The sequence below is a fragment of the Pelodiscus sinensis genome, chromosome 32 (assembly GCF_049634645.1).
Source record: "Pelodiscus sinensis isolate JC-2024 chromosome 32, ASM4963464v1, whole genome shotgun sequence".
Lineage (NCBI taxonomy): Eukaryota > Metazoa > Chordata > Testudines > Trionychidae > Pelodiscus > Pelodiscus sinensis.
Window position 1 is genome coordinate 7225566 of NC_134742.1, and position 22462 is coordinate 7248027.

Sequence of the window (22462 nt, forward strand, 5' to 3'; positions counted from 1 at the left end):
ATTTCTCACATGAACAGGGCTGAGGAGAGACTTACTGAGCCCCTGGGCAAGTGGGGGCTTGAGGGGGAGAATATGGCTATGCACCTCCAGAAGGGGCAAGGCATTGGGCAGAAGAGACAGGCTTGGGGCTAGCCTCCCACAGCCAGCTCCTCCCTGGAGTGTGCTGCCTGCAGCTCTGGCAGCTATTGAAAGAGTTCAGGGCTCCAGGCTCCCACTACTGCTGCAGCAGGGGTGACGTGTGGGGTGCAGGGTGTCATAAGGAGGTGGGAGAAAACTTGTTCATCTTGGCCTCTGGGGATAGAACAAGAAGCAAGGGGCTTAAACTGCAGCAAGGGAGGTTTAGGTTGGACATTAGGAAAAAGTTCCTAACTGTCAGGGGGGTCAAACACTGGAATAAATTGCCCAGAGAGGTTGTGGAGTCCCCATCTGTGGAGATATTTAAGAGTAGGTTAGATAAATGTCTATCAGGGATGGTCTAGACAGTATTTAGTCCTGCCATGAGGGCAGGGGACTGGACTCGATGACCTCTCAAGCTCCCCTCCAGTTCTAGTATCCTATGATTCTATGTAGGGCCACATGCACCCCTCACCCCCATAGTAGGAGGGGATTAGCAAGATAGAAAGCCATCACCGATAGCAAGAGCCTGTGTTGTACATTTAATTAATCAAAATAGCATAATATAATCAGACCAGTTTCAATTATTTGGGGTAATTTATTTCAAAATACCGGTCAACGCGTATGTCTGTAACAATACCGCTAGCAAAGACGAGTCAGGAAAGGGTTTTTGACAAGGAGATACCTCCCGAGGCATATTCGTACAGAACTAGAGTAATAATTCATTTCAACTACAATACAGAACTGTATTTCCCAGAAGCAGGGCAAAGCTGAGGGACAGGGAAGTAAGTGCTGGCATGGAACCCTCTGGTGGTGGGCAAGAGGCAGAACTGCAGAAATTATTTTCTGCTGGGAAGTGTTGCTATTCTTGTGTCACCTCACCCTCTGGTGTGTGAAAAGGGAAACTGCAGCCACATTTTGTCAGAAACTTGTTTCTGCACAAAAAACTTTAAAATGTGCATTGTTTATTAGTTATGTGCACGGGCAATAGCACAGAATTTCCCCAGGAATCATATGCGTTAGTAAAAGAGCAATTGTGTTAGACTCTGAGCAAAGCGTTTGTGTATTTAATGCTTCCCAGTTACTATGAGCTTCCAGAGAGTGTTAAACTGGGAGGCTACGTCTACACTGCAGGCTTCTTGCACAAGAACTGTTTTGTGGAAGAGTTCTTGTGCAAAAGGTCTTCCACAAGAGTGCATCCACACTGCCATGGGCTTTTGCAGAAGAGATGTGCTTTTGCACAAGAGTGTCTATGGCAGTGTGGATGCTCTCTTGTGCAAGAAAGCTCTGATGGCCATTTTAGCCAGAGGGGTTTCTTGCGCAAGAAATTCATGTTGCCTGTCTACACTGCCCTCTTGTGGAAGAGCTCTTGCGCAAGAGGGCTTATTCCTCCTGGGGAGAGGAACAACTCTTACGGAAGAAGCCCTGTTTTCCAACGCTATACTGTAAATTTACTTGCGCAAAAACACGCGTGCAGTGTAGACACTCTGCAAGTTTTTGCACAAGAACACCTGTTCTTGTGCAAAAAGCCTGCAGTGTAGACATAGCCTAACTGAAATGGATATCAGATCTGTGCCCCCAGGCTACGTCTACACTGCAGGTTCCCCCCTTCTTCCCCCTGGCAGAAAATATGCAAATGAAGTGCTCATTGGCATATATTGCACTCTCATTTGTATATCCTCTTCTGATCCTTTTTGTGGAAGAGGTTTTGCCATTAAAAAGCCCCATTTTTGGGGAAAAAACCCTTTTGCACAAGATCCTATAAGCCTTCGATTTTTGAGGAATAAGGGATCTTGTGCAAAAGGGGTTTTTTTCCCCCCGACAAATGGCCCCGTCTACATGGGGCTCTTTAATGGCAAAACCTCATCTGCTAAAAAGATCAAAAGAGAATATGCAAATGAGAGCACAAGATATGCAAATAAGTGCTCCATTTACATATCTTCTGCCGAAAAAAACCCTGCAGTGTAGACATAGCGGCTGTGTCTACACTAGGCCACTTATTCCGGAAAATCAGCCGCTTTTCCGGAATAAGCTGCGAGCTGTCTACACTGGCCCTTGAATTTCCGGGAAAGCAACGACGTTGAACTGTACAAAATCAGCCGCTATTCCGGAAAAACTATTCTGCTCCCGCTCGGGTATAAGTCCTTATTCCGGAACACTGTTCCGGAAAAGGGCCAGTGTAGACAGCCCAGTAGTCTTTTCCGGAAAAAAGCCCCGATCGCGAAAATGACAATCGAGGCTCTTTTCCGGAAAAGCGCGTCTACATTGGCCACAGACACTTTTCTGGAATAAGGGCTTTTCCGGAAAAGCAGCCTGCCAATGTAGACGCTCTTTTTCCAGAAATACTTATAACGAAAACTATTCTGTTTTAAACATTTCCGGAAATTCATGCCAGTGTAGACACAGCCAGCCTGAGAATGTGTCTTTGGACCTCCAAGATCAGGGCAGTGACTGGACTCAGTTTGGGTTTAAATGCTTGGGGATTTAGAGACCCAGAGACTCGGATTCCCCTCAGCCTGGTGGCTGGCTAGCAACGAAGATGGTGACACCTGGCCAGTGTTATTCCTGCTAACCAGTCATCCAGGTGCTGCGCATGTACAGCAGGGATACTCAAACACCTGACTATCAGAGCCCCCTTCTGTGATTCTAGCCCTCACTCCTGCCCCAGCCTAGCTCTACCAAAGCCCCTTAGTCCCACCCTCACATGTATCTTGCTAAGAACCGAGCCGTTCCTCAACAAACACAATGGAAAGAGAGAGATGCTCTGGTTGGGATAGAGTCTGAAGGCTCCATCCTTGATGGTACTTAGAACCTTCAAGCCAATGACTGACAGTCCATTTCCCTTTCCCCTTCTAGTGGGCTCTGAGTGCAAACTCTGCCCCAAGGACTGGTTGTCGCACAGAGGAACGTGCTATTGGGTCTCGCAGGAAATGAAATACTGGAAGAAGAGCCTTGAGGACTGTACAGAGAAGAAATCTCACATGCTAGTGATCCACGACCAGGAAGAGATGGTAAAGAAAATACGATGAACCTTCAGCTGGAGAGATGAGTCTATAGTACAATACAAGGACTTGCATCAGCAATAAGTAAACAAATGAGGCTGGCCATATTGTGAGGAGGCTCCGTTACGTGAACTTTGGATTAATAAAATCTAAAACAAAACATTCTTTATCTCTGGGAGCAGAAAGGGGGAAATGAGAAACAATGCACCCCCCTAATCTTAATGGCTGTGTCTACATTGCATGCTTCTTGTGCAAGAACAGCTATTCTTGTGCAAAAATTTGCCAGCTGTCTACACTGCACGGGCATTCTTGCGCAAGTAAATTTACAGGAGAGCGTCGGAAAACAGGGCTTCTTCCGGAAGAGTTATTCCTCTTCCCACGAGGAATAAGCCCTCTTGTGCAGGAGCTCATCCACAAGAGGGCAGTATAGACAGGCATCATACATTTCTTGCACAAGAAGCCCCTGTGGTTAAAATGGCAGCAGAGCTTTCTGGCAGAAGAGTGTGTCCACGCTGCCATGGATGTTGTAGTGCAAAAGCACATCTCTTGCACAAAAGCACATGGCAGTGTGGACACGCTCTTGTGGAAGATTTTTTGCACAAGAACTCTTGCGCAAAACAGTTCTTGAGCAAAAAGCCTGCAGTGTTGACGTAGCCAATGGGTATTTGCCTAAGAATTTCTTATTTGTGTCATTAGGAAAGAACTGGTTCATATTCATAGCACAATGGCAAATGGATTTTTCTTGTAACCCCTTTAGTATGTGAACTCCTTAGTTCTACACAGAGATTACATTTTCCCAAGGGCAGAAGGTGCATTCGCCTGTGGTCCGGATCCTCAGAGCAGAGGAAGCAAATTTTCCCAAGGCACTGTGGGCAGAGAGCCTGAAGTTTAACAGGGTGTATCTATGTAGAAGCACGCAGGAGATTCTAGCATGTTTCAGTGACTTTTACTCAGTCCCCTCTGCTTTACACTTGGCAGGATTTCATACGAACTGTTACAAAAGGTGTAAATCATCTTTGGATTGGACTTAATGTGACATCTCCTGAGAGGACCTGGATGTGGGTGGACGGCAGACTATTAAATCAAACGCTGTGAGTGCTGTTTGGCGTTTCATATGTTTATCTTATAACGGCAGAAAATCCTAGTCCCTTGCTTTTTAGATTTGAGCGCTAAGAATTAGCCACCTCAATTCTTAAATTGCAGTGGGGGAGGTCTGGGTTGGATGTTGGGAAGAATTATTTCCCTAGGAGGGTGGGGAAGCACTGGGATGGGTTCCCTAAGGAGGGGGTGGAATCTCCATGCCTAAAGGTTTTTAAGTCCCGGCTTGACAAACCCTGGCTGGGATGATTGAGTTGGAATTGGTCCAGCTTTGGGAAGGGGGCTGGACTCGATGACTCCTGAGGTCTCGGCCAGCCCTAGGGTTTTATGATCCACGCTCTGATTTAAAATGTACAACAGGTGACACTTCCTTCTGTGTTAGCTACTAGGAACTGAAAGGCAACATTTATGTCATTAGAAAATTAATCCCTTGACTTAATTAATCCCTGAGCTGGGGCGAAGTTGTAGAGCAAAGGAAAAAAAAAAAAAAAGCTTGGCCTGTCCTTTTAAGAAGCGTTTTCTATGCTTTTTGGTGCAACTTGTGGTTCCCCATTTGTGTATCTTTTTCAGGCTTTTCTTTGTAGTGTAGACGTAGTCATTGTCACATTTCTCCAAATAGGTAACTCTTCTGCCTGGACATGCACCCCGCATGCAAATGAGGACAAATAAATTCAACAGAATTTGCTGAACAAACGGAAACCACCGATAATACGTTTGCTTCTTTCCACAGGTTCCCAAAAACTGGCGCTGCTGAACAGAACAGCTGTGGGGTGATAAAGGGAGATGCGATTCGTTCTGAAACCTGTGGTGCTCAATTCAAATGGGTTTGCCAGAAAGAAGCCTTTGAGATATAAACTGCTTCGATAAGATCTCACCCAACCAAATGATTGGGCAACAAAATGGCAAATGAAATGTAATGTTGATAACTGCACTGTGATGCATATTGGAAAAAAATAATCCCAACTATACATACAGTATGATGGGGACTAAATTAGCTACTACTACTCAAGAGAGAGATCTTGGAGTCACTCTCTGAAAACATCCACTCAGTGTGCAGTGGCTGTCAAAAAAGCAAACAGAATGTTACGAATAATTTAAAAAGGGATAGAGAATAAGATAGAGAATATCTGATTGCCTCTATATAAAACCATGGTACGCCCACATCTTGAATACTGTGTACAGGTGTGGTCACCTCATTAAAAAATATCTCTTAGCATTAGAAAAGGTTCAGAAAATGGCAACTAAAATGATGAGGGGTTTGGAAAGGATCCCATATGAAGAGAGATTAAAGCGACTAGGACTTTTCAGATTAGAAAAGAGAAGACTAAGGGGGGACATGATAGAGGTCTATAAAATCATGAGTGGTGTAGAAACAGTGAGTAAGGAAAAGTTATATACTTGTTCGCCTAATATAAGAAGTAGGGGTCACCAAATGAAATTAATAGGCAGCAGGTTTAAAACAAACAAAAGGAAGTTCTTTGTCATGCAGCATAGACCTGTGGAACTCCTTGCCAGAGGATGTTGTGAAGATTAAGACTATAACAGGGTTAAATAAAAAAACTAGATAAATTCATAGAGAGTAGGTCCATCAGTGGCTATTAAGCAGGATGGGTAGGAACGGTGTCCCTAGCCTCTGTTTGTCAGAGGCTGAAAATGGGTAACAGGGGAGGGATCATGTAATGATTCCCTGTTCTGTTCACTTCCTCTGGGGCATCTGGCACTGGCCACTGTTAGCAGGCAGGATACTGGACTGGATGGACCTTTGGTCTGAGCCAGTATGGATGTTTTTATGTGTTTTTAATATAGTGATGGAATTGAAATCTAAATCAGTGGCTTCCAACCTTTTCAATCTATTATAATTGTACGGACCTCCCCCCCCCTTTCCCCAGCCAAACAATATAGCTTTCCTGTGCCACCACCAGTACTACTTCTTATACAGAGGAGAGGTTATGAAAACCAGTCTCCCGAGATGAAAAAGGTTCTTCTGATCCCAAAGGACAAGCCACATTCTCAGGCCAATATATAACTCACAATCTTACCCCAAAAGCACGCTGTTAGCCAGTCCTTTAGCATCTAAAATCTAAAGGTTTATTCTTAAAAAAGAAATAAATGGGGAGAGTTAAAATTGTTAAAGGAACCAAATTACATATGTGACCGGTGGGGGAGGGGGAGGGGATTTCACAGAAGATACCTAGGGGCAGTTCCCTGGTGTGCTGATAAAGTCACTGACACTCCGTCTCCTTGGTCTCTACAGTTCCCTGCCATCGTGTCCTGCTGGGCCACATTCCCTGGTCTCCCCCAGACAAGACACAGAGGGAGGTAACCGTCCCCCTCCCGCAAGATCAATGCAGACACTGAACTACCTCACCTCTGGAAGAAGGTCATTCTAGGGCTCAGCACTGGGGAAGCAAACCCTGAATGGGATCAAAACCCCACAAAAATCTACCTTTCAGGGTATACAAGTTTTACACGATGAAGGCTCATTCTAGTAGGTCCCTTTATCCGTGAGAGGAGGCTGTGCATAGTGACTGCTTTCTCCCCTCCTCCAAGAAACAATTATTGACACGGAGTTTGATAGTCAACAAAAAATACAAAAGTACAAACTGTAGAGCTACATCTACACTGGCAGCTTCTTGCACAAGAACAGCTGTTCTTCCGCAAAAACTTGCTGTCTGTCTACACTGTACGAGCGTTCTTCCAGAAGTAAATTTACAGTACAGCATTGTAACACAGGGCTTCTTCCCTGTGAAGAGTTATTCCTCTCCCCATGAGGAATAAGCCCTCTTGCACAAGAGCTCTTCCACAAGAGGGCAGTGTAGACAGGCAACATGAATTTCTTGCGCAAGAAGCCCCCATGGTTAAAATGGCCATCAGAGCTTTCTTCCGCAAGAGAGCGTCTACATTGCCATGGATGCTCTTGCGCAAAAGCACATGGCAGTGTGGATGCTCTCTCGTGGAAGAGTTTTTGTGCAAGAACCTGCCAGTGTAGAAGTAGGCTAGGATTTAAGTGGCAGCAAGTGAAAACAGACAGAGCAAAGTACGTTACAGAATTAAAATGAAAAGAAAATGCAGCACTAGTTCTGATGCACTAAAACGTGTTGCAAACTTATCCTAAAGCTGTTCTTCTCTCAGACAAACCTTCAACTCAGAAACAACTTACAAAATAACAAATAGTCTAGTAGCACCTTAAAGACTAACAAAACATGCAGATGGGATCATGAATTTTCACAAGTGCAACCCCCTTCTTCAGATGACTGGAGTATTAGAAGTCAGGATCTAAGAATAAATAAGGAAAGGGGGGAGGAGGGAAAAAAAGAGAGAAAAAAGGAGCGGAAAAAAAGAGAGACAGTGAGTAGATGGTTCAAGTAGTTACAAGATACTGATAAGAACAATTAGCATTGTCACTGCTTAGTTGGTTAAGTCATTAGGATGTGGACGGTAGTGTGCCAGCCGGCCAATGTTCCTGTTCATACGATCTGCATAAGAATTAAACTTGTAAATGCAAGTTGTGCATCTTAATTTGACTTTGTCCTGTAGTTGTAGACATACCCCCGACATTAAGGATTCCAGAGGATAAGTTACTTGTAATGTTACTTGAGAACAGAATCTAGCTCTTAAAGTATTTTTCTAGAGAAGACTATGCAGTCCTCTGTGAAAGTACTGCCTGAAGTGCATTGGTATAGTTTTATACAAGCTTTCAGCATGGACAGCTACAGAAGAAGGATCTTACGTTAAAACAAAAAGTCTCATGAAAATATACGCTATTAAAACAAGTCTAAGAGGTACTTTAATGAGAATAATTTTCAGATGCTGTACAATAATTTAAATATATCCATAGGAATTTCTGTATGAAGGAAATATTTTTAAAAATACACTACATTTGTAAATGAGTTATTTTAAAACACAATTAAAAATGTCATCAGTATGAGCTAGGATGATGTATAGTAGAGCAATGTTATATACATTATGTTATATATCTGAGGTGTAAGTAGCTTCATGAAGAGTTTGGGATGTTGTTTATTTAGCAAATTAAATATCAATAGAAAGAAAACTGAAGGCACAGAACAAACGCTTAATATAGTTACTCATGCAGATCAATTATGTCTAGCTGTACTTAAAGAAAACACCCTCTGAAGATACGAAATAACCAGTGCTTTTTTTGTGACGGTACGCCTAGGGAAAGCTTAAAAGCACCTTTTTCCCATCATACTTTAACTGAATGGGATTCCCCTCTGGTGTACCTGGGGGCTACGTCTACACTGGCATGATTTTCCGGAAATGCTTTTAATGGAAAAGTTTTCCGGTAAAAGTATTTTTGGAAAAAGCGCGTCTAGATTGGCAGGATGCTTTTCCAGAAAAGCACTTTTTGCGGAAAAGCGTCCGTGCCAATGTAGACGTGCTTTTCCGCAAAAAAAGCCCCGATCGTCATTTACACGATCGGGGCTTTTTTGAGGAAAAGAAATCTCTGCTATCTACACTGGCCCTTTTCTGGAACCGTTTTCCGGAAAAGGACTTTTGCCTGAACAGGAGCAGCATAGTTTTTCCGGAAAAGCACTGATGATTTTACATTAGATCGTCAGTGCTTTTCCGGAAATTCAAGCGGCCAGTGTAGACAGCTGGCAAGTTATTCCAGAAAAGCGGCTGATTTTCCGGAATAACTGGCCAGTGTAGACACAGCCGGGATGTCTTGGCTCCCAACGGATGCCCACTCAGGACACGCAGCATGAATCTTAAAGGGGCTGCGACCGCATTTCAGCCCCTGGTGCGGCTTTTTTTTCTCCTCAACAACTTTCAGCCCGGAGCATCGGCACATTTTTTCTTAACCCTTCCTCCCCCCAAAAAAGCACTGGAAATAACTATCTTTATCATAGTTCTCCAAAATATCAGATTTCAAAGTCTGCAATTTCCAAAGTACCTTCTCTGCTGATCTTCTCTAACTCACCAGTCATTACACCTTAGCTGACTTGTCCTAGAGATACCACTGTCATGCAACACCCTCTCCTTGGAAGCCTACTGTGAGCTTCTGTCCATTACAAATTTTCCTTGGTTGTCCTCAAATCATTGACAGCTCTCATTTGCACATTTAAAACACAGCAACGATGTATATGTGCATACACTAAAATAAGATATTCAAATCCAACAGACTGTGACATTAAAATTGATAGGTCACATGAGATATTCTATTCAAAGCATTTTTTCAAGTCGTGCACATTTATAGCTATAAGGCAATTTCATTAAGTGGTGGTGGGAAGAACTGTCACAGCATAATCCAACCAAAAAGTTCTTGAAGCAGACTTGCAGCAGAGATGGAATAATTTGCTGTCTTAAATCTAGTCTCTGGAGTATATCCACATTGGATGGGTCATCAGCTCTTTGTTCAAAGCTTCAATTCCTAGCAAAGATCTTTCAGAGGCAAGAAGCAAGATTGAAGACAAAATGAAAATTCCTTTTTATACCGGAGGGACTTCCATTGTTCTTGCTGTGTAAAAGCATATCCCAACATAGAGTCTGTCATATGAGCAAGCCACATGTCCATGCATGACTCTGATCTGCACCATGGCTCCCATACTGGTCTGACCATTCCCAGCACAGCTCATCGGATGTGGACTGGCACCACCTGAGATGCACTATCAGGCAAGTGCTGCTATTCCCTTGGCTAGCAATCTTCTCATAATAGATTGGCCCAGTCTCCTGTTGATGTCTCCCAGGAGCAAACATTTGAAATGCAAGTACAGAGCCAATACCCATAATTTCAAATACAAAAATGACACATGCATATGAGCAGTATAAACAGAACCAGTGGATTATAAGCTTTTTAGAGACATCTTACTTGGCCCACTTTGTACAAGATGTGGTGCAAACATATAACAGTGGTTGCAACAATGATCTGTACAAACATCACAAGAAGATAACATCACACGCTCTTCTCTCCCAGGTTACCCTCAGTCCTTGATGCTGGAGGAGGGAACTTTCCTAGTCTGCAGCAGGATCCATTTCTCCAATTGTCTAGTCTTTTAAATGTTAAGAACACACCGCCAAACTCCAGTCATAAAATTGTAGAACACTAGAACTGGAAGGGACCTCGAGAGGTCATCGAGTCCAGTCCCCTGCCCTCATGGCAGGACCAAGCATCGTCTAGACCAACCTTGATAGATGTTTATCCAACCTGCTCTTAAATATCTCCAGAGATAGAGATTTCATGACCTCCCAAGGCAACTTATTCCAGGGTCTAACCACAGGAAGGAAGATTTTCCTACTGTCCAACCTAAACCTCCTTTACTGCAGTCTAAGTCCATTGTTTCTTGTCCTGGCCTCAGAGGCCAAGGAGAACATTTTTTCTCCATCCTCCTTTTGACATCCTTTTATAAACCTGAAAACTGCTCTCATGTCCCCGCTCAGTCTTCTCCTTTCCAGACTAAACAAACCCAGTTCTTTCAGTCTTCCCTCCTCACTCATGTTCTCCAGACCTTTAATCATTCTTGTTGCTCTTCTCTGGACCTTTTCCTTGAAAGCCAGCTTCCTAGGTGTATCAGCTCCCGCCTGCCCTCCTGACCCTCCATGTTGCTGTGTCTCAGAGGCAGTACGGCTGGGGTGGAGAGGGGGCAGGCAGCTCCACAGGATCCAATGATCCTACTCCCCCCATTCAGGAAATGCGGGTAGTCAACAGGGTTAACCAATAAGCCCAGGTAATTGTGTAGTTGACTACACGCTCACATCCATGGGTTTGAGATCAGAGTTGCCTTCTCTTTGACAGATGTGCCTAAATAGGCTTAGCGAGCTCTGCCTGCCCCGGTTTAAAAATCAGAGTTTCCCTTCTCCTAGGTACTGTTGGTCCACGGTGCCTTAATACTTGGCACAACCCCTCATTTCTCAAAGGGTTTCCTCAATCCGCCACCCTGAGGACGCGCCTCTACGCCGCAGAACCCCAGCGCGAGGGTTCTTCTGCGAGCCAGAAAAAATTGGACATAGGTCAACTTGAAATGCCCGAGGCAAGCATGGCTTCAAATCCATCTTGATGCCTCCTTAGTCATCAACAATGAAGGCACAGAGCAGCCATCCACTACTGAACAGGAATGGAGTAACATCAAGGAAACTACTTACAAAATTGTTGTCAACGAGAAGTCCTGTAGTACCTTATAGACTAACAGATGTATCGGAGCATAAGCTTTCGTGGGCAAAGACCCACTCTGTCGGATGCATGTAGTGGAAATTCCAGAGGCAGGTTTTTTTTTCCACTGCATGCCTCTGACAAAGTGGGTCTTTGCCCACGAAAGCTTATGCTCCGATACATCTGTTAGTCTGTAAGGTGCCACAGAACTTCTCGTTGTTTATGAAAAATCAGACTAACGGCTACCCCTCTGCTCCTTGAAAACTGTTGTTGAAACACTAGGCTTCCGCACACACACAAGGTTTGTGTGATGATAAGGACCAAGTTGCAGGAGATACACCTGGCCTAGATCAATGACAAAGAGACCGTCTCTGGGAAATCAGCATGCATTTGAGCTAAGCCGAAGGCACAAGTCACGTTACGGCGAATGACAGAACTGGTGGAAATGCAAAGCAGCCAAACTTCAAGGCACAGCCGATGGACATGATTTTAAAGCAGGCTATCATGGGCGGAAGGCAGATCAATGGGCCATGCCCTGCTGGCTCTATACCAGTGGGCTCTGCAGATGGCTGCACTCCGATTACAGATCGTGTTAAAATCCTTAACCACTGGGATGAACCACTGGGATGAACATTTTCATAATGTATTAAACCAGACATCAACTTTTGACAGCAGGGTTTTGAAAGATTCCTCAGTAGGCTAATGATTCACAGCCAGTTATACCGCCAACTACTGGGGAGGAACCAAAAACCATCACACAGATGAAATCTGAAAAGGCATCTGGCAATGATGGAATCTCATCAGAAATCTATAAAGCTGGCGGTGGCCAGCTGATGTGCCGTCTCACCCATTTATCTATCGCCATTGGAGAGAAAGAGCAAGTCCTCCAGGACTTCAAAGATGCCCAGACTGGACACATACACAAGAGAAAAGGTGACCATGCATGTGCAGATCGCATAGCGCTGGCTGTGCCGGCTTGTAATCTACTCGCCACGGGCGAGTAGATTACATGATTTGTCGAGCCCTGCTGAGGACGATGTATCTGCTCAACTAACCAAAGCCAGTGCTGCCTTCAGAAGACTGACCAAGCGCTTATAGAACAATCACAGTGCTCAACTTCTTCATACAAAGATAACAGTCTAGCAGGCAGTTGTCCTGAATTCTCTGTTGAATGGCTTGGTGACGTGGCTGGTATATTGCTGCCACATTCAGAAACTTGCTCCATTGCATACTCACTGCTTCAGGAAGATAGCCCACGTGAACTGGAGGGGCAAAAACGCCTTGAGGCAGCAATTTCACATCAGAGATTCCTGGAAAGAAAGAAGAGACGTGGTGCAGGGATGGCCTTACCATAAGGCGAACTGAGGCGGCTGCCTCAGGTGCCAGACTGTGTGTGTGTGGGGGGGGGTCACCACTAGGACCCAGAGTGTAGAAAATTGTGTCTGTTGCTGGTGCATATGTATTCACTCTGTTCTAGATGCACAGAGATGGTGGAGTGCTGTGCTGGAGGAAGGAGGGCATAAGAGACACGACAGGCAGAATAAGAGGCACGGGGGCGTTGTTTGAGTTCCCCATCTCAGGTGCCAAAATGTTGTGGGCCGGCCCTGGTCCGGTGGGCGCTTTATGTGGGTGCTAATGGTGCACAGCAACAAAGTATGAGCCACTCCAACAGGTCCCACTGTGATCCAGTGACGTTTGAGACCCCCTGCTCTGTTCATAACAGAACCTCATAGTGATCCGCTCACTCTCCCTCCATTACATTTTTCTTTGCCTTCATATAGGCATCAGGTTTGCTGCAGATCCAGTTTCTCACAGAATAGCACCTGGAAGAGCTCACAAAGACATCGCTCAGGTAGGCGCAGTCCCCTTCTGCTCGTACTTCAAACCTGCAATGTAAGTTACAGAGCTCGTCAGGAGCTGAACGCTTCTCCTGCCACTCCCATCCGTCACCACTAGGGGGCACTGCTTACCTATTGATGGAGCCCTCCCAGCCTCCCAAGGTCTCCCCTTTTCTGAACCAGCCACAGGAGTCCCACCAACCTCCTGCCAGCAGCCAAATATCAGAGCAGAAGGAAACGTTTTAGGCAGTCACTAGGCACAGAGAGCAGAAACAGGGATCTGAATGGGACAGCTCCTGGTAGCCCAGCAAACCAGAATTTTTCTATTGTGCTGCCACATTGAGTTATCTTTAGAAAAAAAATTACCTTTGATGACTGATCAACCTTTATCAATACACACGGAGTACAGCCAACATAGCAATACCTGCCTGAGTTTGCAGGGCATGGAAGCCTCAACATGCCGGGACAGAGCATTATCACAACAGGGAGGCCAGGTCTACACTGGACTCAGCAGCTTGGCTTAAGCTACGCAACTCCAGCTATGTAGAATACATAGCTGGAGTTGGCTTCCCTTAAGCTAAGCTTAGTGGCATTCCCACAGCAGGAGGGCTTCCCTTACTCCTGGCAAGAGCAGATGTACAGGGCGCTGATGGGGGCGCCTTCTGAATTTGATTTAGTGAGTCTTAACTAGACTTGCTCAATCAAATTCCGGAAGATTGATCGCTGCAGCAGAGCAAAGATGTGGTCTAAGGTGTCTCTTTAGCACCTTCACATTGAAAATAACCCAGGCCCAGATCCTAAGTGGGTATGTAAACGCCTACTTTCCATTAATGTCAAGAGGCATTCAGTGCCTAAATACCTTTGAGCAGTGCTTTTTTTGTAACGGTACTGCCTGGTACTCAGTACCAGCACCTCCAGTCAGAGCTCAACAACTTTTCCCCTGGAGTACCGACGCTTTTTTTTTTCTTTTTGACAAAAAAAAGTACTGCTTTTGAGGATCTGGACCCGAGAGAAACATAGGCAGTGCCCAGCCTGTTTCACTCCAAACGTGACTCTAGCCTCTAAGAGTTTTTAATGCCTATTTGGACAGCCGACTAGAGAAAGTGCATTGGGAGCATGGACTGTGTCAAGGGTCACACGTTGCTTCTTGCACCGTAACGTGTTGTACAGAAGAGTTAAGCCCTATTTGGACAGCGGTGTAAGGAGGAGAAGCTATAAATGCAGGAAGCTGTGGGCCTGCCCACGGGAGCATCTTCCCCACCTGCGACAGATCCCTAGGAAAGCAAAGAGAAAAATGGACTCACAGTTGCTGTTTCAATTGGGTCCCATTCACCCACTTCCAGGGCTGGCCGGATTCTCTTCGGAGGCCAATCCAGTGCTCCACGAGGCCAGCGTAGCGCATTATGAAATCCTTAACAACAGGACAGGCGTATCAGACTCTGCCCTGCTGCTCAGTTCCCGTTCTACAGGGCTCTCTGCAGCAGGGAATCTAAGCTGTATTGCTAAGGGCTGGTCTCTACATAAGAGCGGTAGTGCTTGAGTTATCCTGGTTGTGGGATATCCCTGGTTGAGGGGATTTACCTGGCGATGCTCGAGGGCTTAATTCAACGTATGGTTTTTGGACAAGAAAATGAAAGAGTCCCTTCTTCATTTCAATCACTGCTCTGGGTGCAAGAGGAGGACTTCAGCCTGCAGGCTGCCCCGGGGAGAGAGGTGGTTCTCACCCCTCTCTCACCGCAGTAGCTTGGGGTGAGAAGCGCCTCTCCATGATCGCTGCAGCTCCAGCAAGCATAGCTGCGGGGAGGGGGCATGCCCCCTGGCGGGGGCAGGTCCGGGTTCATTTGCCTCCTGAGCTTCCTAGAGTGAGGAATGCAGCAAACTGGGCACTTTCCCCTCACTCCCTGACGAAGGGGAACAACCAGTGATGTTTCCCTACGAAAAGAGTGCGGGGAGAGCTTCAACCCGCCCGCCCTGCCCTCTATAAAGCACGCGGGGGGAGAGGAGGGAGGCTCTGGACGGGGCATAGGACGGGGAGGGGACGGGGGATGACATGTCTCCAGCCTGGTTATTGTCTCTTCACACTGCATGCTTCCTTGGCCCAGTGATCATTTCATAAGGTTCAAAGCAAATACAATTTATTAAACATCAACTGATTAAAGAGAAAAGAATAAAAAAAGAGAATGGTTAAATGAGAACACACAGCCCTGCTCCGTAGCACGGAGACATCAAAACAGCCATCTGCAGAGTGTAAGGACAGTCCACAGTCTCTTCCTTAGAGGCCCCTTAGAGGCCCTGGCTGTGCTGCAGGGGGGCTGCAGGCTGGACACACGTGCTCTGGCAGTGACCACACAGCCTCAAGCTCTAAGTGGCCAGACCCCTCTCCCAGTCTGGCCTGCTGGGCCTCTTGGCTGGTGATATCTCCCTGCCCAGAGCCTCTCCCTGCACTTTGTTGGTTCCGGCTGCTCACCACACCCAGCTGCAGGCTGTGCTGCCTTGTCAGTCTCCAGCTCCTTGCATTGCTTCTCTGTCCCTTTTGGCTCTCTGAGCACTGCCAGTCTGCTGCTCAACACAGGGTCTGCGCTCCTTGGGCTGTGTGTGCCTGGCTCTGTTGCTGCAGGACTGCCCCTCAGCACAACTTGCACTCCTTGGGCTATGTGTGCCTAGCTCTGTTGCTGCAGCACTGCCTCTCCACACAGCTTGCTCCTCTTAGCTGTCTCTCAGCTCTCTCCTTGCTCAGAGAGACCCAGAACAATCCCAGCTCACAGGGAGGACGGGCCCTGGCCTCTCACTTTCCTCACTGGCCTGTCCAACCTGTCAATCAGGCCGAGCTGGAGTGTTGGCAGCTTTCCATTGTCTCTGCAGTCTGTCAGTCTCAGGGCCCTGATTTCTCATGGACCCTTCCCCTTTTGATACTGGGAGCTGGCGAACCAAAAACTCCCACAGAGTTTTAGTAAGGGGCTAACAGTCCCCTTACACAAAGAACCTGCTGGCGTCTCACCTTTTCCTGCAGGGTGTCGATCCCAGCCAGGGAAGCATTAAACGAGGAGCAGAAGTGCTGGCTAGCATTCCAGCTCTTTTCTTCCTCTGAGAAATAGTAGCATTTCCCTCCGTACCCGACCCATTTCTTCGGGCAGTAGGAGACAAACAGGGAAGCCGGAGAGGAAGCAAAAGGGGGAGCCAGAGAGGGTACAGCATGGGAGACTAAGGCATCTGAAGGTCTCATTAATAGAAGCACTGAAAATGAAATAACACCATAGGGTTAAGAGACCGGTGATACACATCTACCGGCTCTCTGAGAACACAAATAGGAATCATCTCATCAGATCCACGTTTGAGACACGTTAAATCTCTGGTAGCTGCTCTCCATGCTACAGTCCTTTGGGGCGCTCAGTTGGTCCATCTGCTTGTCAGCTGCTCTACCTTCTGTCCAACCATTAGCTTCGCTTTACAATATAGCTCAGTCACTCAACACTCAAGCTGACCTCAACCTGATTGGGGCTTTTCAGTTTAGAAAAGAGGAGACTGAGGGGGGATATGATAGAGGTCTATAAAATCATGAGTGGTGTGGGGAGGGTGAATAAAGAAAAGTTATGTATTAGTTCACATAGTAGAAGAACTAGAGGACACCAAATGAAGTTAATGGGTAGCAGATTTAAAACTAATTAAAAAAAAGTTCTTCTTCACACAGCGTATAGTCAACCTGTGGAACTCCTTGCCAGAGGAGGCTGTGAAGGCTAGGACTATAACAGAGTTTAAAGAGAAGCTAGATAATTTCATGGAGGTTAGGTCCATAAAAGGCTATTAGCCAGGGGATAAAATGGTGTCCCTGGCCTCTGTTTGTCAGAAGCTGGAGAAGGATGGCAGGAGACAAATTGCTTGATCGTTGTCTTCGGTCCACCCCCTCTGGGGCACCTGGTGCTGGCCACTGTTGGCAGACAGGCTACTGGGCTAGATGGACCTTTGGTCTGACCCAGTACAGCCTTTCTTATGCTCTTATGACCTGTTTGGACCTTCAATGTCATCAGACAAGTCGGGGTGAGGCTGGTCATTTAGCCCTTCATATCAGGTCTTCAGGAAGAGGCGTAAGTACTAGTGATGTAATAGTGGGGTCAATTAACTGATTAACCAATATTCAAAAGTGTATACGTTGATGCTATAGGCTACATGCATTCTCCCCCTTCTCCCTGACCAGTACATTTTTAGCAGGCTCACCAGCAGCCCAGCCCAGTTCCAGCTTGTGCTTGGTCCGGGAGCTCAGACCACCCCCTGGACAGGAGCTGCTCCCACCCCGCACAGCTGCCTCTGTGTAGTTTGCATTTGTCCTGGCATTTGTGCATTCTGAGCCCCACAACTCTGGCCTGGCTCTCCTGACTCAGCCATAACACTGGGCTTTTAGCACCGTTCAGACATAGCCGTGGTGTCTGGCTTTTCAACTCTTCCCTGCTAGATCAGCCCTGCCTTGTGTTGACACACAGGGGAAGCGTGAGCACAAGGACACCAGGCCAGAGCCTTGGTAGTACTAGGGTTACCATATGGTTTAAAAAAATACTGGACACATTTGATCTCAGATTGGAGGGCGAACCGGGGCTGGCTGGGAGAGGGGTGGGGTGAGCGGGGCTGGCTGGGGGCGATTGGTGGGGGGAGAACTGGCCGGCAGGAAGCAGGGCTGGCTGGGAGGGAGGAAAGGGACATCGGCCGCCGGGAAGCAGCGCTGGCTGGAAGGGGGTTGGGGGAAGTGGGGCTGGCTGCGGGGGGAACCGGCTGCAGGGCTGACCAGGGGTGGGGAGAGCCGGAGGGGGAAGAACCGGCTGGCAGGGAGCAGGGCTGGCCCAGGCGCACGCAGATCCTCGGGTGCTGCCCATCCCACACACAATCCTGGCGAGGTGCATGGGGGAGTCCAGCCCTGGGGGGGTTCAATCCCACTCCTCTCTACTGCGTAGCTGTGTACTGCCTGGCTGGGAGACATGCTCACGCAGTGTGGGTGTGTCTACCACCCAGGCAGTTCGCAACTACATACTGATACTAATGAGAATAATAAAACGTAATTAGAAAATATCGGACATTTCTATGTCCGGTATTGTCTCAATTTGTTTCCCGGACAGAGAGCTCAAATACCAGACAGTCCAGTTCAAAACCGGACACCTGGCAACCCTAACTAGTGCACACACATCCATAGGCCTCTGGGCCCTCTCTTTCAGTCTCCAAATACACAACCCCCAACAGATCACACAGTGAAGTTTAACTGAACCCCAGAGAAGGGCTTACAGCAGACAGACAAACCAGTGCCCTAGATGGGGTGTCTGCACTGCATCCTAAGTCACCTGCCAGCCTGGGCCTGGGCATGACGCGGGGACACAGGCTGCCTTGCACCTGCCCTGTCAATCATCGCCGTCCCCCCACATGGGAGTCAGTGACTGTGTCTGTGGCCCAGCGATAGTCACTGGGACCCCACATGCTCAGAGATGGGCTGTGGGGGCTAGTGTCAGTCAGACCCTCCCCCCACAGTGAGTGCCCTGGGCAGGGCCTGGGAGGGGGCAGGAGGTGGCTCTGGGAAGAGCATCCCCCAGGAAACCTCTGTCCCAGGGGCAGGAGTAAGACAGGCCAGGAGGAGACGCTGTGACTGGGGCAGCCCCAAGGGGGTGGGACGTGCAGAAACAGCCAAAGGGGGGCTAAGAACTCACCTGCTGAAACTGTAACAACAAAAGCAGAGGACACAATTGCGAGAACGACTCCGAGGGCGACTGCACATTTCCAGTAGTAGCAATGATGCTCTGAAACAGAAGGACCCATCAGGCCGGGCTGAGAGGCCGCATCTCGCTGACAGCACCAGGCTGGGGCTGCCCTAGAACACGCCCCGTTCTGCCCCTCGCGCCTCCTGCCAGACGCTCTGGGAGACGTGCCCGGGGGCTCAGGCAGGCTGGGGTTGGCAGAACAGCCCCTCCTCCCTCAGCCCAACGCCCCCCCCCAGGCACTGCCAGCCAGGCCGGCACCGGTGAGCTCAGGGCACAGAGATATGGGCCTGCATGTTCCGAGGGCAGGAGCCCCCCCACCCAGCGCTCATCCCCACACACAGGGTTTTACCCGGGCAACATGCAGCCAAAGGGGGAGAAGGAACCCGGCTGAGAGGGACCAGGTCTGTCACAGAGGGTCTGACCCACCAGCCCCTGCCCACATGCCCAGCGCTGTGTACGCCAGCCAGCCACTGGGAGCCAGGGATCGGGGCCCTGAGAGCCCTGAGGGGACCCAGCCCCTCCTGCCCACAGACTGATGGGGAGGGGGCTGGATGATTGCTACTGGCAGTGAGAGCCTGTCCCCAGCTCCCCCGTCAGTCTGTGTCTCTCTCCAGCCTGTTCCCCAGACCCCCGATTACCTGGATCTTCTTTGTGCTTCCTGGTACAATCTCCGCGAAGTGGTTTCAATGACGTGCTACCCTCATAGTAACTTGTGGCTTGCCCCATCATCTCTCTCGCTCAGCGATGCCCAGGCTGCAGACACTGCTGCCCGCACTGGGGAGGGCTCGGGTCTTTTCCACTAGACTGGTCCCAGCCAAGGCCGAGGGAGGCGTCTGTGAGGTCCTGGCCCCGGCTCCCCTCTCTGCTCCGAAAGCTGAGACAGGCAGAGCAAGTCAGGTCAGGGGGAGGAGGTGGGACGTGTCATTTTTATCCTTTGCCCAGCAGCCCAGTCCCCAAGATGATTAAACCCCCTGAACCCTCGTTTCATCCCCCTCCACCTCCAAGGGCTGCAGAAAGGGACTCTGTACCGGGGGGGCGGGGGGGGGGCGGGGGAACTGCCAACGTGTGAGGGAGGTGGGGAGAAGCTCAGAGCACTTCCCTGCTTGGCAGCAGAAACAAGCCCAGATCAAAGCGAGGGAGGGAACCGAGGGGCCTTGTTCCTCCTAAGACAGAGCACATGTGGCAATACACGTGGCAGCTGGGGACGGGGCAGGGACGGGGGGAGGCAGGGACAGGGGGTTGTCCGTACCCAGATATGAAAATACTCAAGGGGTGGGGGCAGGATTTGTTATTGCCCAGGCATGAATGTGGGGGCTAGGGATTGGGGGGGGGGAGGTTTGCCAGGTGTCCAATTTTGAATCAGACAGTCTGATATTTGAGCTTTCTGTCCAGGAAACAAACTGAGAAAATACCGGACATAGAAATACCTGGTATTTTCTAATTAAGTAAGTGGTGCTGGCAGGGGTGGAGTCTGCCAAACTGTGTGTGTGGGGGGAGGCACCACTAGGACCCAGAGTGTAGACAATTGTGTCTGCTGCTGGTGCAGATGTATTCTCTCTGCTCTAACTGCACAGAGATGCTGGAGTGCTGTGCTGGAGGAAGGAGGGCACAACAGACATAACAGCTAGGTAGGAGAAAAGAGGGCACAGGGCATCCTTTGAGCTCCACACCTCAGATGCCAAAATGTTATGGGCGGTCCTGGCACTGACTGCCCCACAGCAGGGTGGGAGGAGGGGGCTCCCTTCTTCCGCGAAGTAGGGCCCCCCTGGCCACACCAGCGGGAGGCAGACACCTAGCTGGGGGAAGGCTGGGATTGGATCCCTGTCTGAAATCCCAGCCCCTGGAGGAGGAGGAGTCCCTGGGATTGTTGATAAACATCCCCTATTGTGTGTGTATATATATCTATATATTTGGTCCACAAATGTTTATTAAGCGTGTCCGGTAGTTTTGTTGAAACCATCTGGCAACTCGGGCAGGGTTTGTCAGCGCCCAGCCATGAAAATGCCCAAAGGCTGGGGGCAGGGATTTCGAGGGGGGGGGGGGGAAATGCCCGAAGGCAGAGATTTGGCAGGAAGGGGGGGGGGGAATGCCCAAAGGCCGGGGAAGGGATTTCGGGAGGGGGGAAATGCCCGAAGGGCGGGGGGCAAGGATTTCGGAGGAGGCCGGGGAGCACCCGCCATGAAAATGCCCCGGAAACTTCGGGCGGGGGGAAGTCCTGCAGTTTGCTACACAACGTTCCTCATTGTGACGTAGGCACCTCCCTATTGTCTCCCCAGCCACCCGCACGCTCTCCGCGGGGCCCGCCGCCTTCCTGGCCGGCCGGGCAGTTACCTGAGCGTCCCGCGGGGCGCGGGTCCCCCTGGATCGCGGGGTGCGAGGCCGGACACCGCCCAGCGTTGGATTTTGGGGCCTTCTTTAGTTTCCGTTCTGACTGGCGGCGCCCCGCCCCTATCGGTCGGTTAAGTTTCGCAGCCACTTTGCTGTTTGCAGCTGCTGCCCGAGAGAGAATTGGAGGAAGCCGCCCGGCAGCCCCAGCGGGTGCTGCTGTTGGGGAAACGTGCCTGAGAACCCCCACCCCCAGGGCGCTAGCTCTGGCCGGGGGAGAAACTCCCCCACCCACCCCGCGCGGAGGGAGCGAGAGATCCGTCTAAAAACAGTCACTCGGAGACGGGACTTTGTCTCAGCCCTGAGTAACTTGGTGGGAGCGGGGCAGGGCTGTGGGGTAGCCCGGACCTCACACACTGGCGCTGGATTTATGGAAATTCAGCTCCGGTCCCCAGTCTCGTCCCTCCCCTCTCAAGCGCCAGCAGCCCCCTCCTTCCCTGCACCCCAGGCACAGCTTCTGGAGCACCGCCAGGTTGTCTTTTCCACCTGGACGGGGTCCCACTCCTTGGTCAGCAGATCCAGCTAGTTCAGGGCCTCCCCGAAATCCCAAGTGTCTCAGCCCCATGGGCCAGGCAGGCCGACTGCTGCAGCGCATGAAGCCCTGGTCGGAGTCCTTGATCCACACTGCCAGGGGGAAGGCAAAAGGCCTGGCCCCATCCTGCTGACAGTCTGCGCCTGGGCACATTATTTCATGATTCTAGCTGAGGGATTTCCACTTCAGATGGCTGAATTTGGGGCCTTGCCTCCTGGTGGGGTTCAGAAAAGTTGCCGTGTACCCAACTCCATCTGCTGACACAGGCTGACTCTTGGCTTGGCTGTCAGTGCCCTGCTGGGGTCCCAGCTTTGCCTGGGAGTTCCAGGACCTTCCTGGGATGGAGGAGACCCAACCCTCCCCCCGCTCTGCATTGCTGCTTGGCCCAGTGGGTAGCAGGTTTAAAACTAATAAAAGAAAGTTCTTCTTCACACAAGGCATAGTCAACCTGTGGAACTCCTTGCCTGAGGAAACAAAAGACAGGACTATGCAGCACTTTAAAGACTAACAAGATGGTTCATTAGGTGGTGAGCTTTCGTGGGCCAGACCCACTTCCTCAGATCACAAAAGCTCATCACCTAATAAACCATCTTGTTAGTCTTTAAAGTGCTACATAGTCCTGTTTTTTGTTTCAGCTAGACAAGACTAACATG

General features: G+C 49.1%; 3 protein-coding genes across 5 annotated transcripts in view; 2 read left to right on the top strand and 1 right to left on the bottom strand.

Annotated features, from left to right (window-relative positions):
* LOC102455920 (killer cell lectin-like receptor subfamily B member 1B allele C) overlaps positions 1-7877 on the top strand; it is a 31357-nt gene extending 23480 nt beyond the window's left edge. Inside the window, exons 5-7 of the mRNA XM_075913521.1 lie at positions 2971-3125; positions 4095-4207; positions 4945-7877. Of these exons, the coding sequence (XP_075769636.1) occupies positions 2971-3125; positions 4095-4207; positions 4945-5068 (392 nt within the window). The 3' untranslated portion in view covers positions 5069-7877. The remainder of the gene's footprint in view (positions 1-2970; positions 3126-4094; positions 4208-4944) is intronic.
* Positions 7878-7983: 106 nt separating this feature from the next.
* Positions 7984-22352, bottom strand: LOC102456255 (C-type lectin domain family 2 member D-like). 2 transcript variants are annotated; one of them, XM_075913520.1, is made up of 6 exons: positions 21224-22352; positions 19531-19754; positions 18842-18931; positions 16159-16394; positions 14465-14571; positions 7984-13208 (listed from the first exon to the last, which is right to left on the bottom strand). In XM_075913520.1, the coding sequence occupies exons 2-6, from the start codon at positions 19619-19621 to the stop codon at positions 13064-13066; spliced, it is 669 nt and encodes a 222-aa protein (XP_075769635.1). In that variant the 5' UTR covers positions 19622-19754; positions 21224-22352; the 3' UTR covers positions 7984-13063. The 2 variants fall into 2 exon arrangements, with proteins under 2 accessions (XP_075769635.1, XP_006135815.2); XM_006135753.4 differs by having other exon boundaries at positions 19531-19766.
* Positions 20415-22462, top strand: part of LOC102456514 (C-type lectin domain family 2 member E-like) — a 45948-nt gene continuing 43900 nt past the window's right edge. For both annotated transcript variants that reach the window (XM_075913517.1, XM_075913516.1), the window contains exon 1: positions 20415-20520. The gene's annotated coding sequence lies outside the window, so the exon portion shown is untranslated. The remainder of the gene's footprint in view (positions 20521-22462) is intronic.

What these genes read in the sequence shown, in the direction of transcription:
- LOC102456255 (XM_075913520.1), bottom strand. Translation starts at nt 19,621, where the DNA reads ATGATGGGGCAAGCCACAAGTTACTATGAGGGTAGCACGTCATTGAAA. An exon ending in TGTTGTTACAGTTTCAGCAG is followed by an intron (nt 16,395 to 18,841) that starts GTGAGTTCTTAG and finishes TTTCATTTTCAG; the next exon opens with TGCTTCTATTAATGAGACCT. An exon ending in TCGACACCCTGCAGGAAAAG is followed by an intron (nt 14,572 to 16,158) that starts GTGAGACGCCAG and finishes CCTGTTGTTAAG; the next exon opens with GATTTCATAATGCGCTACGC.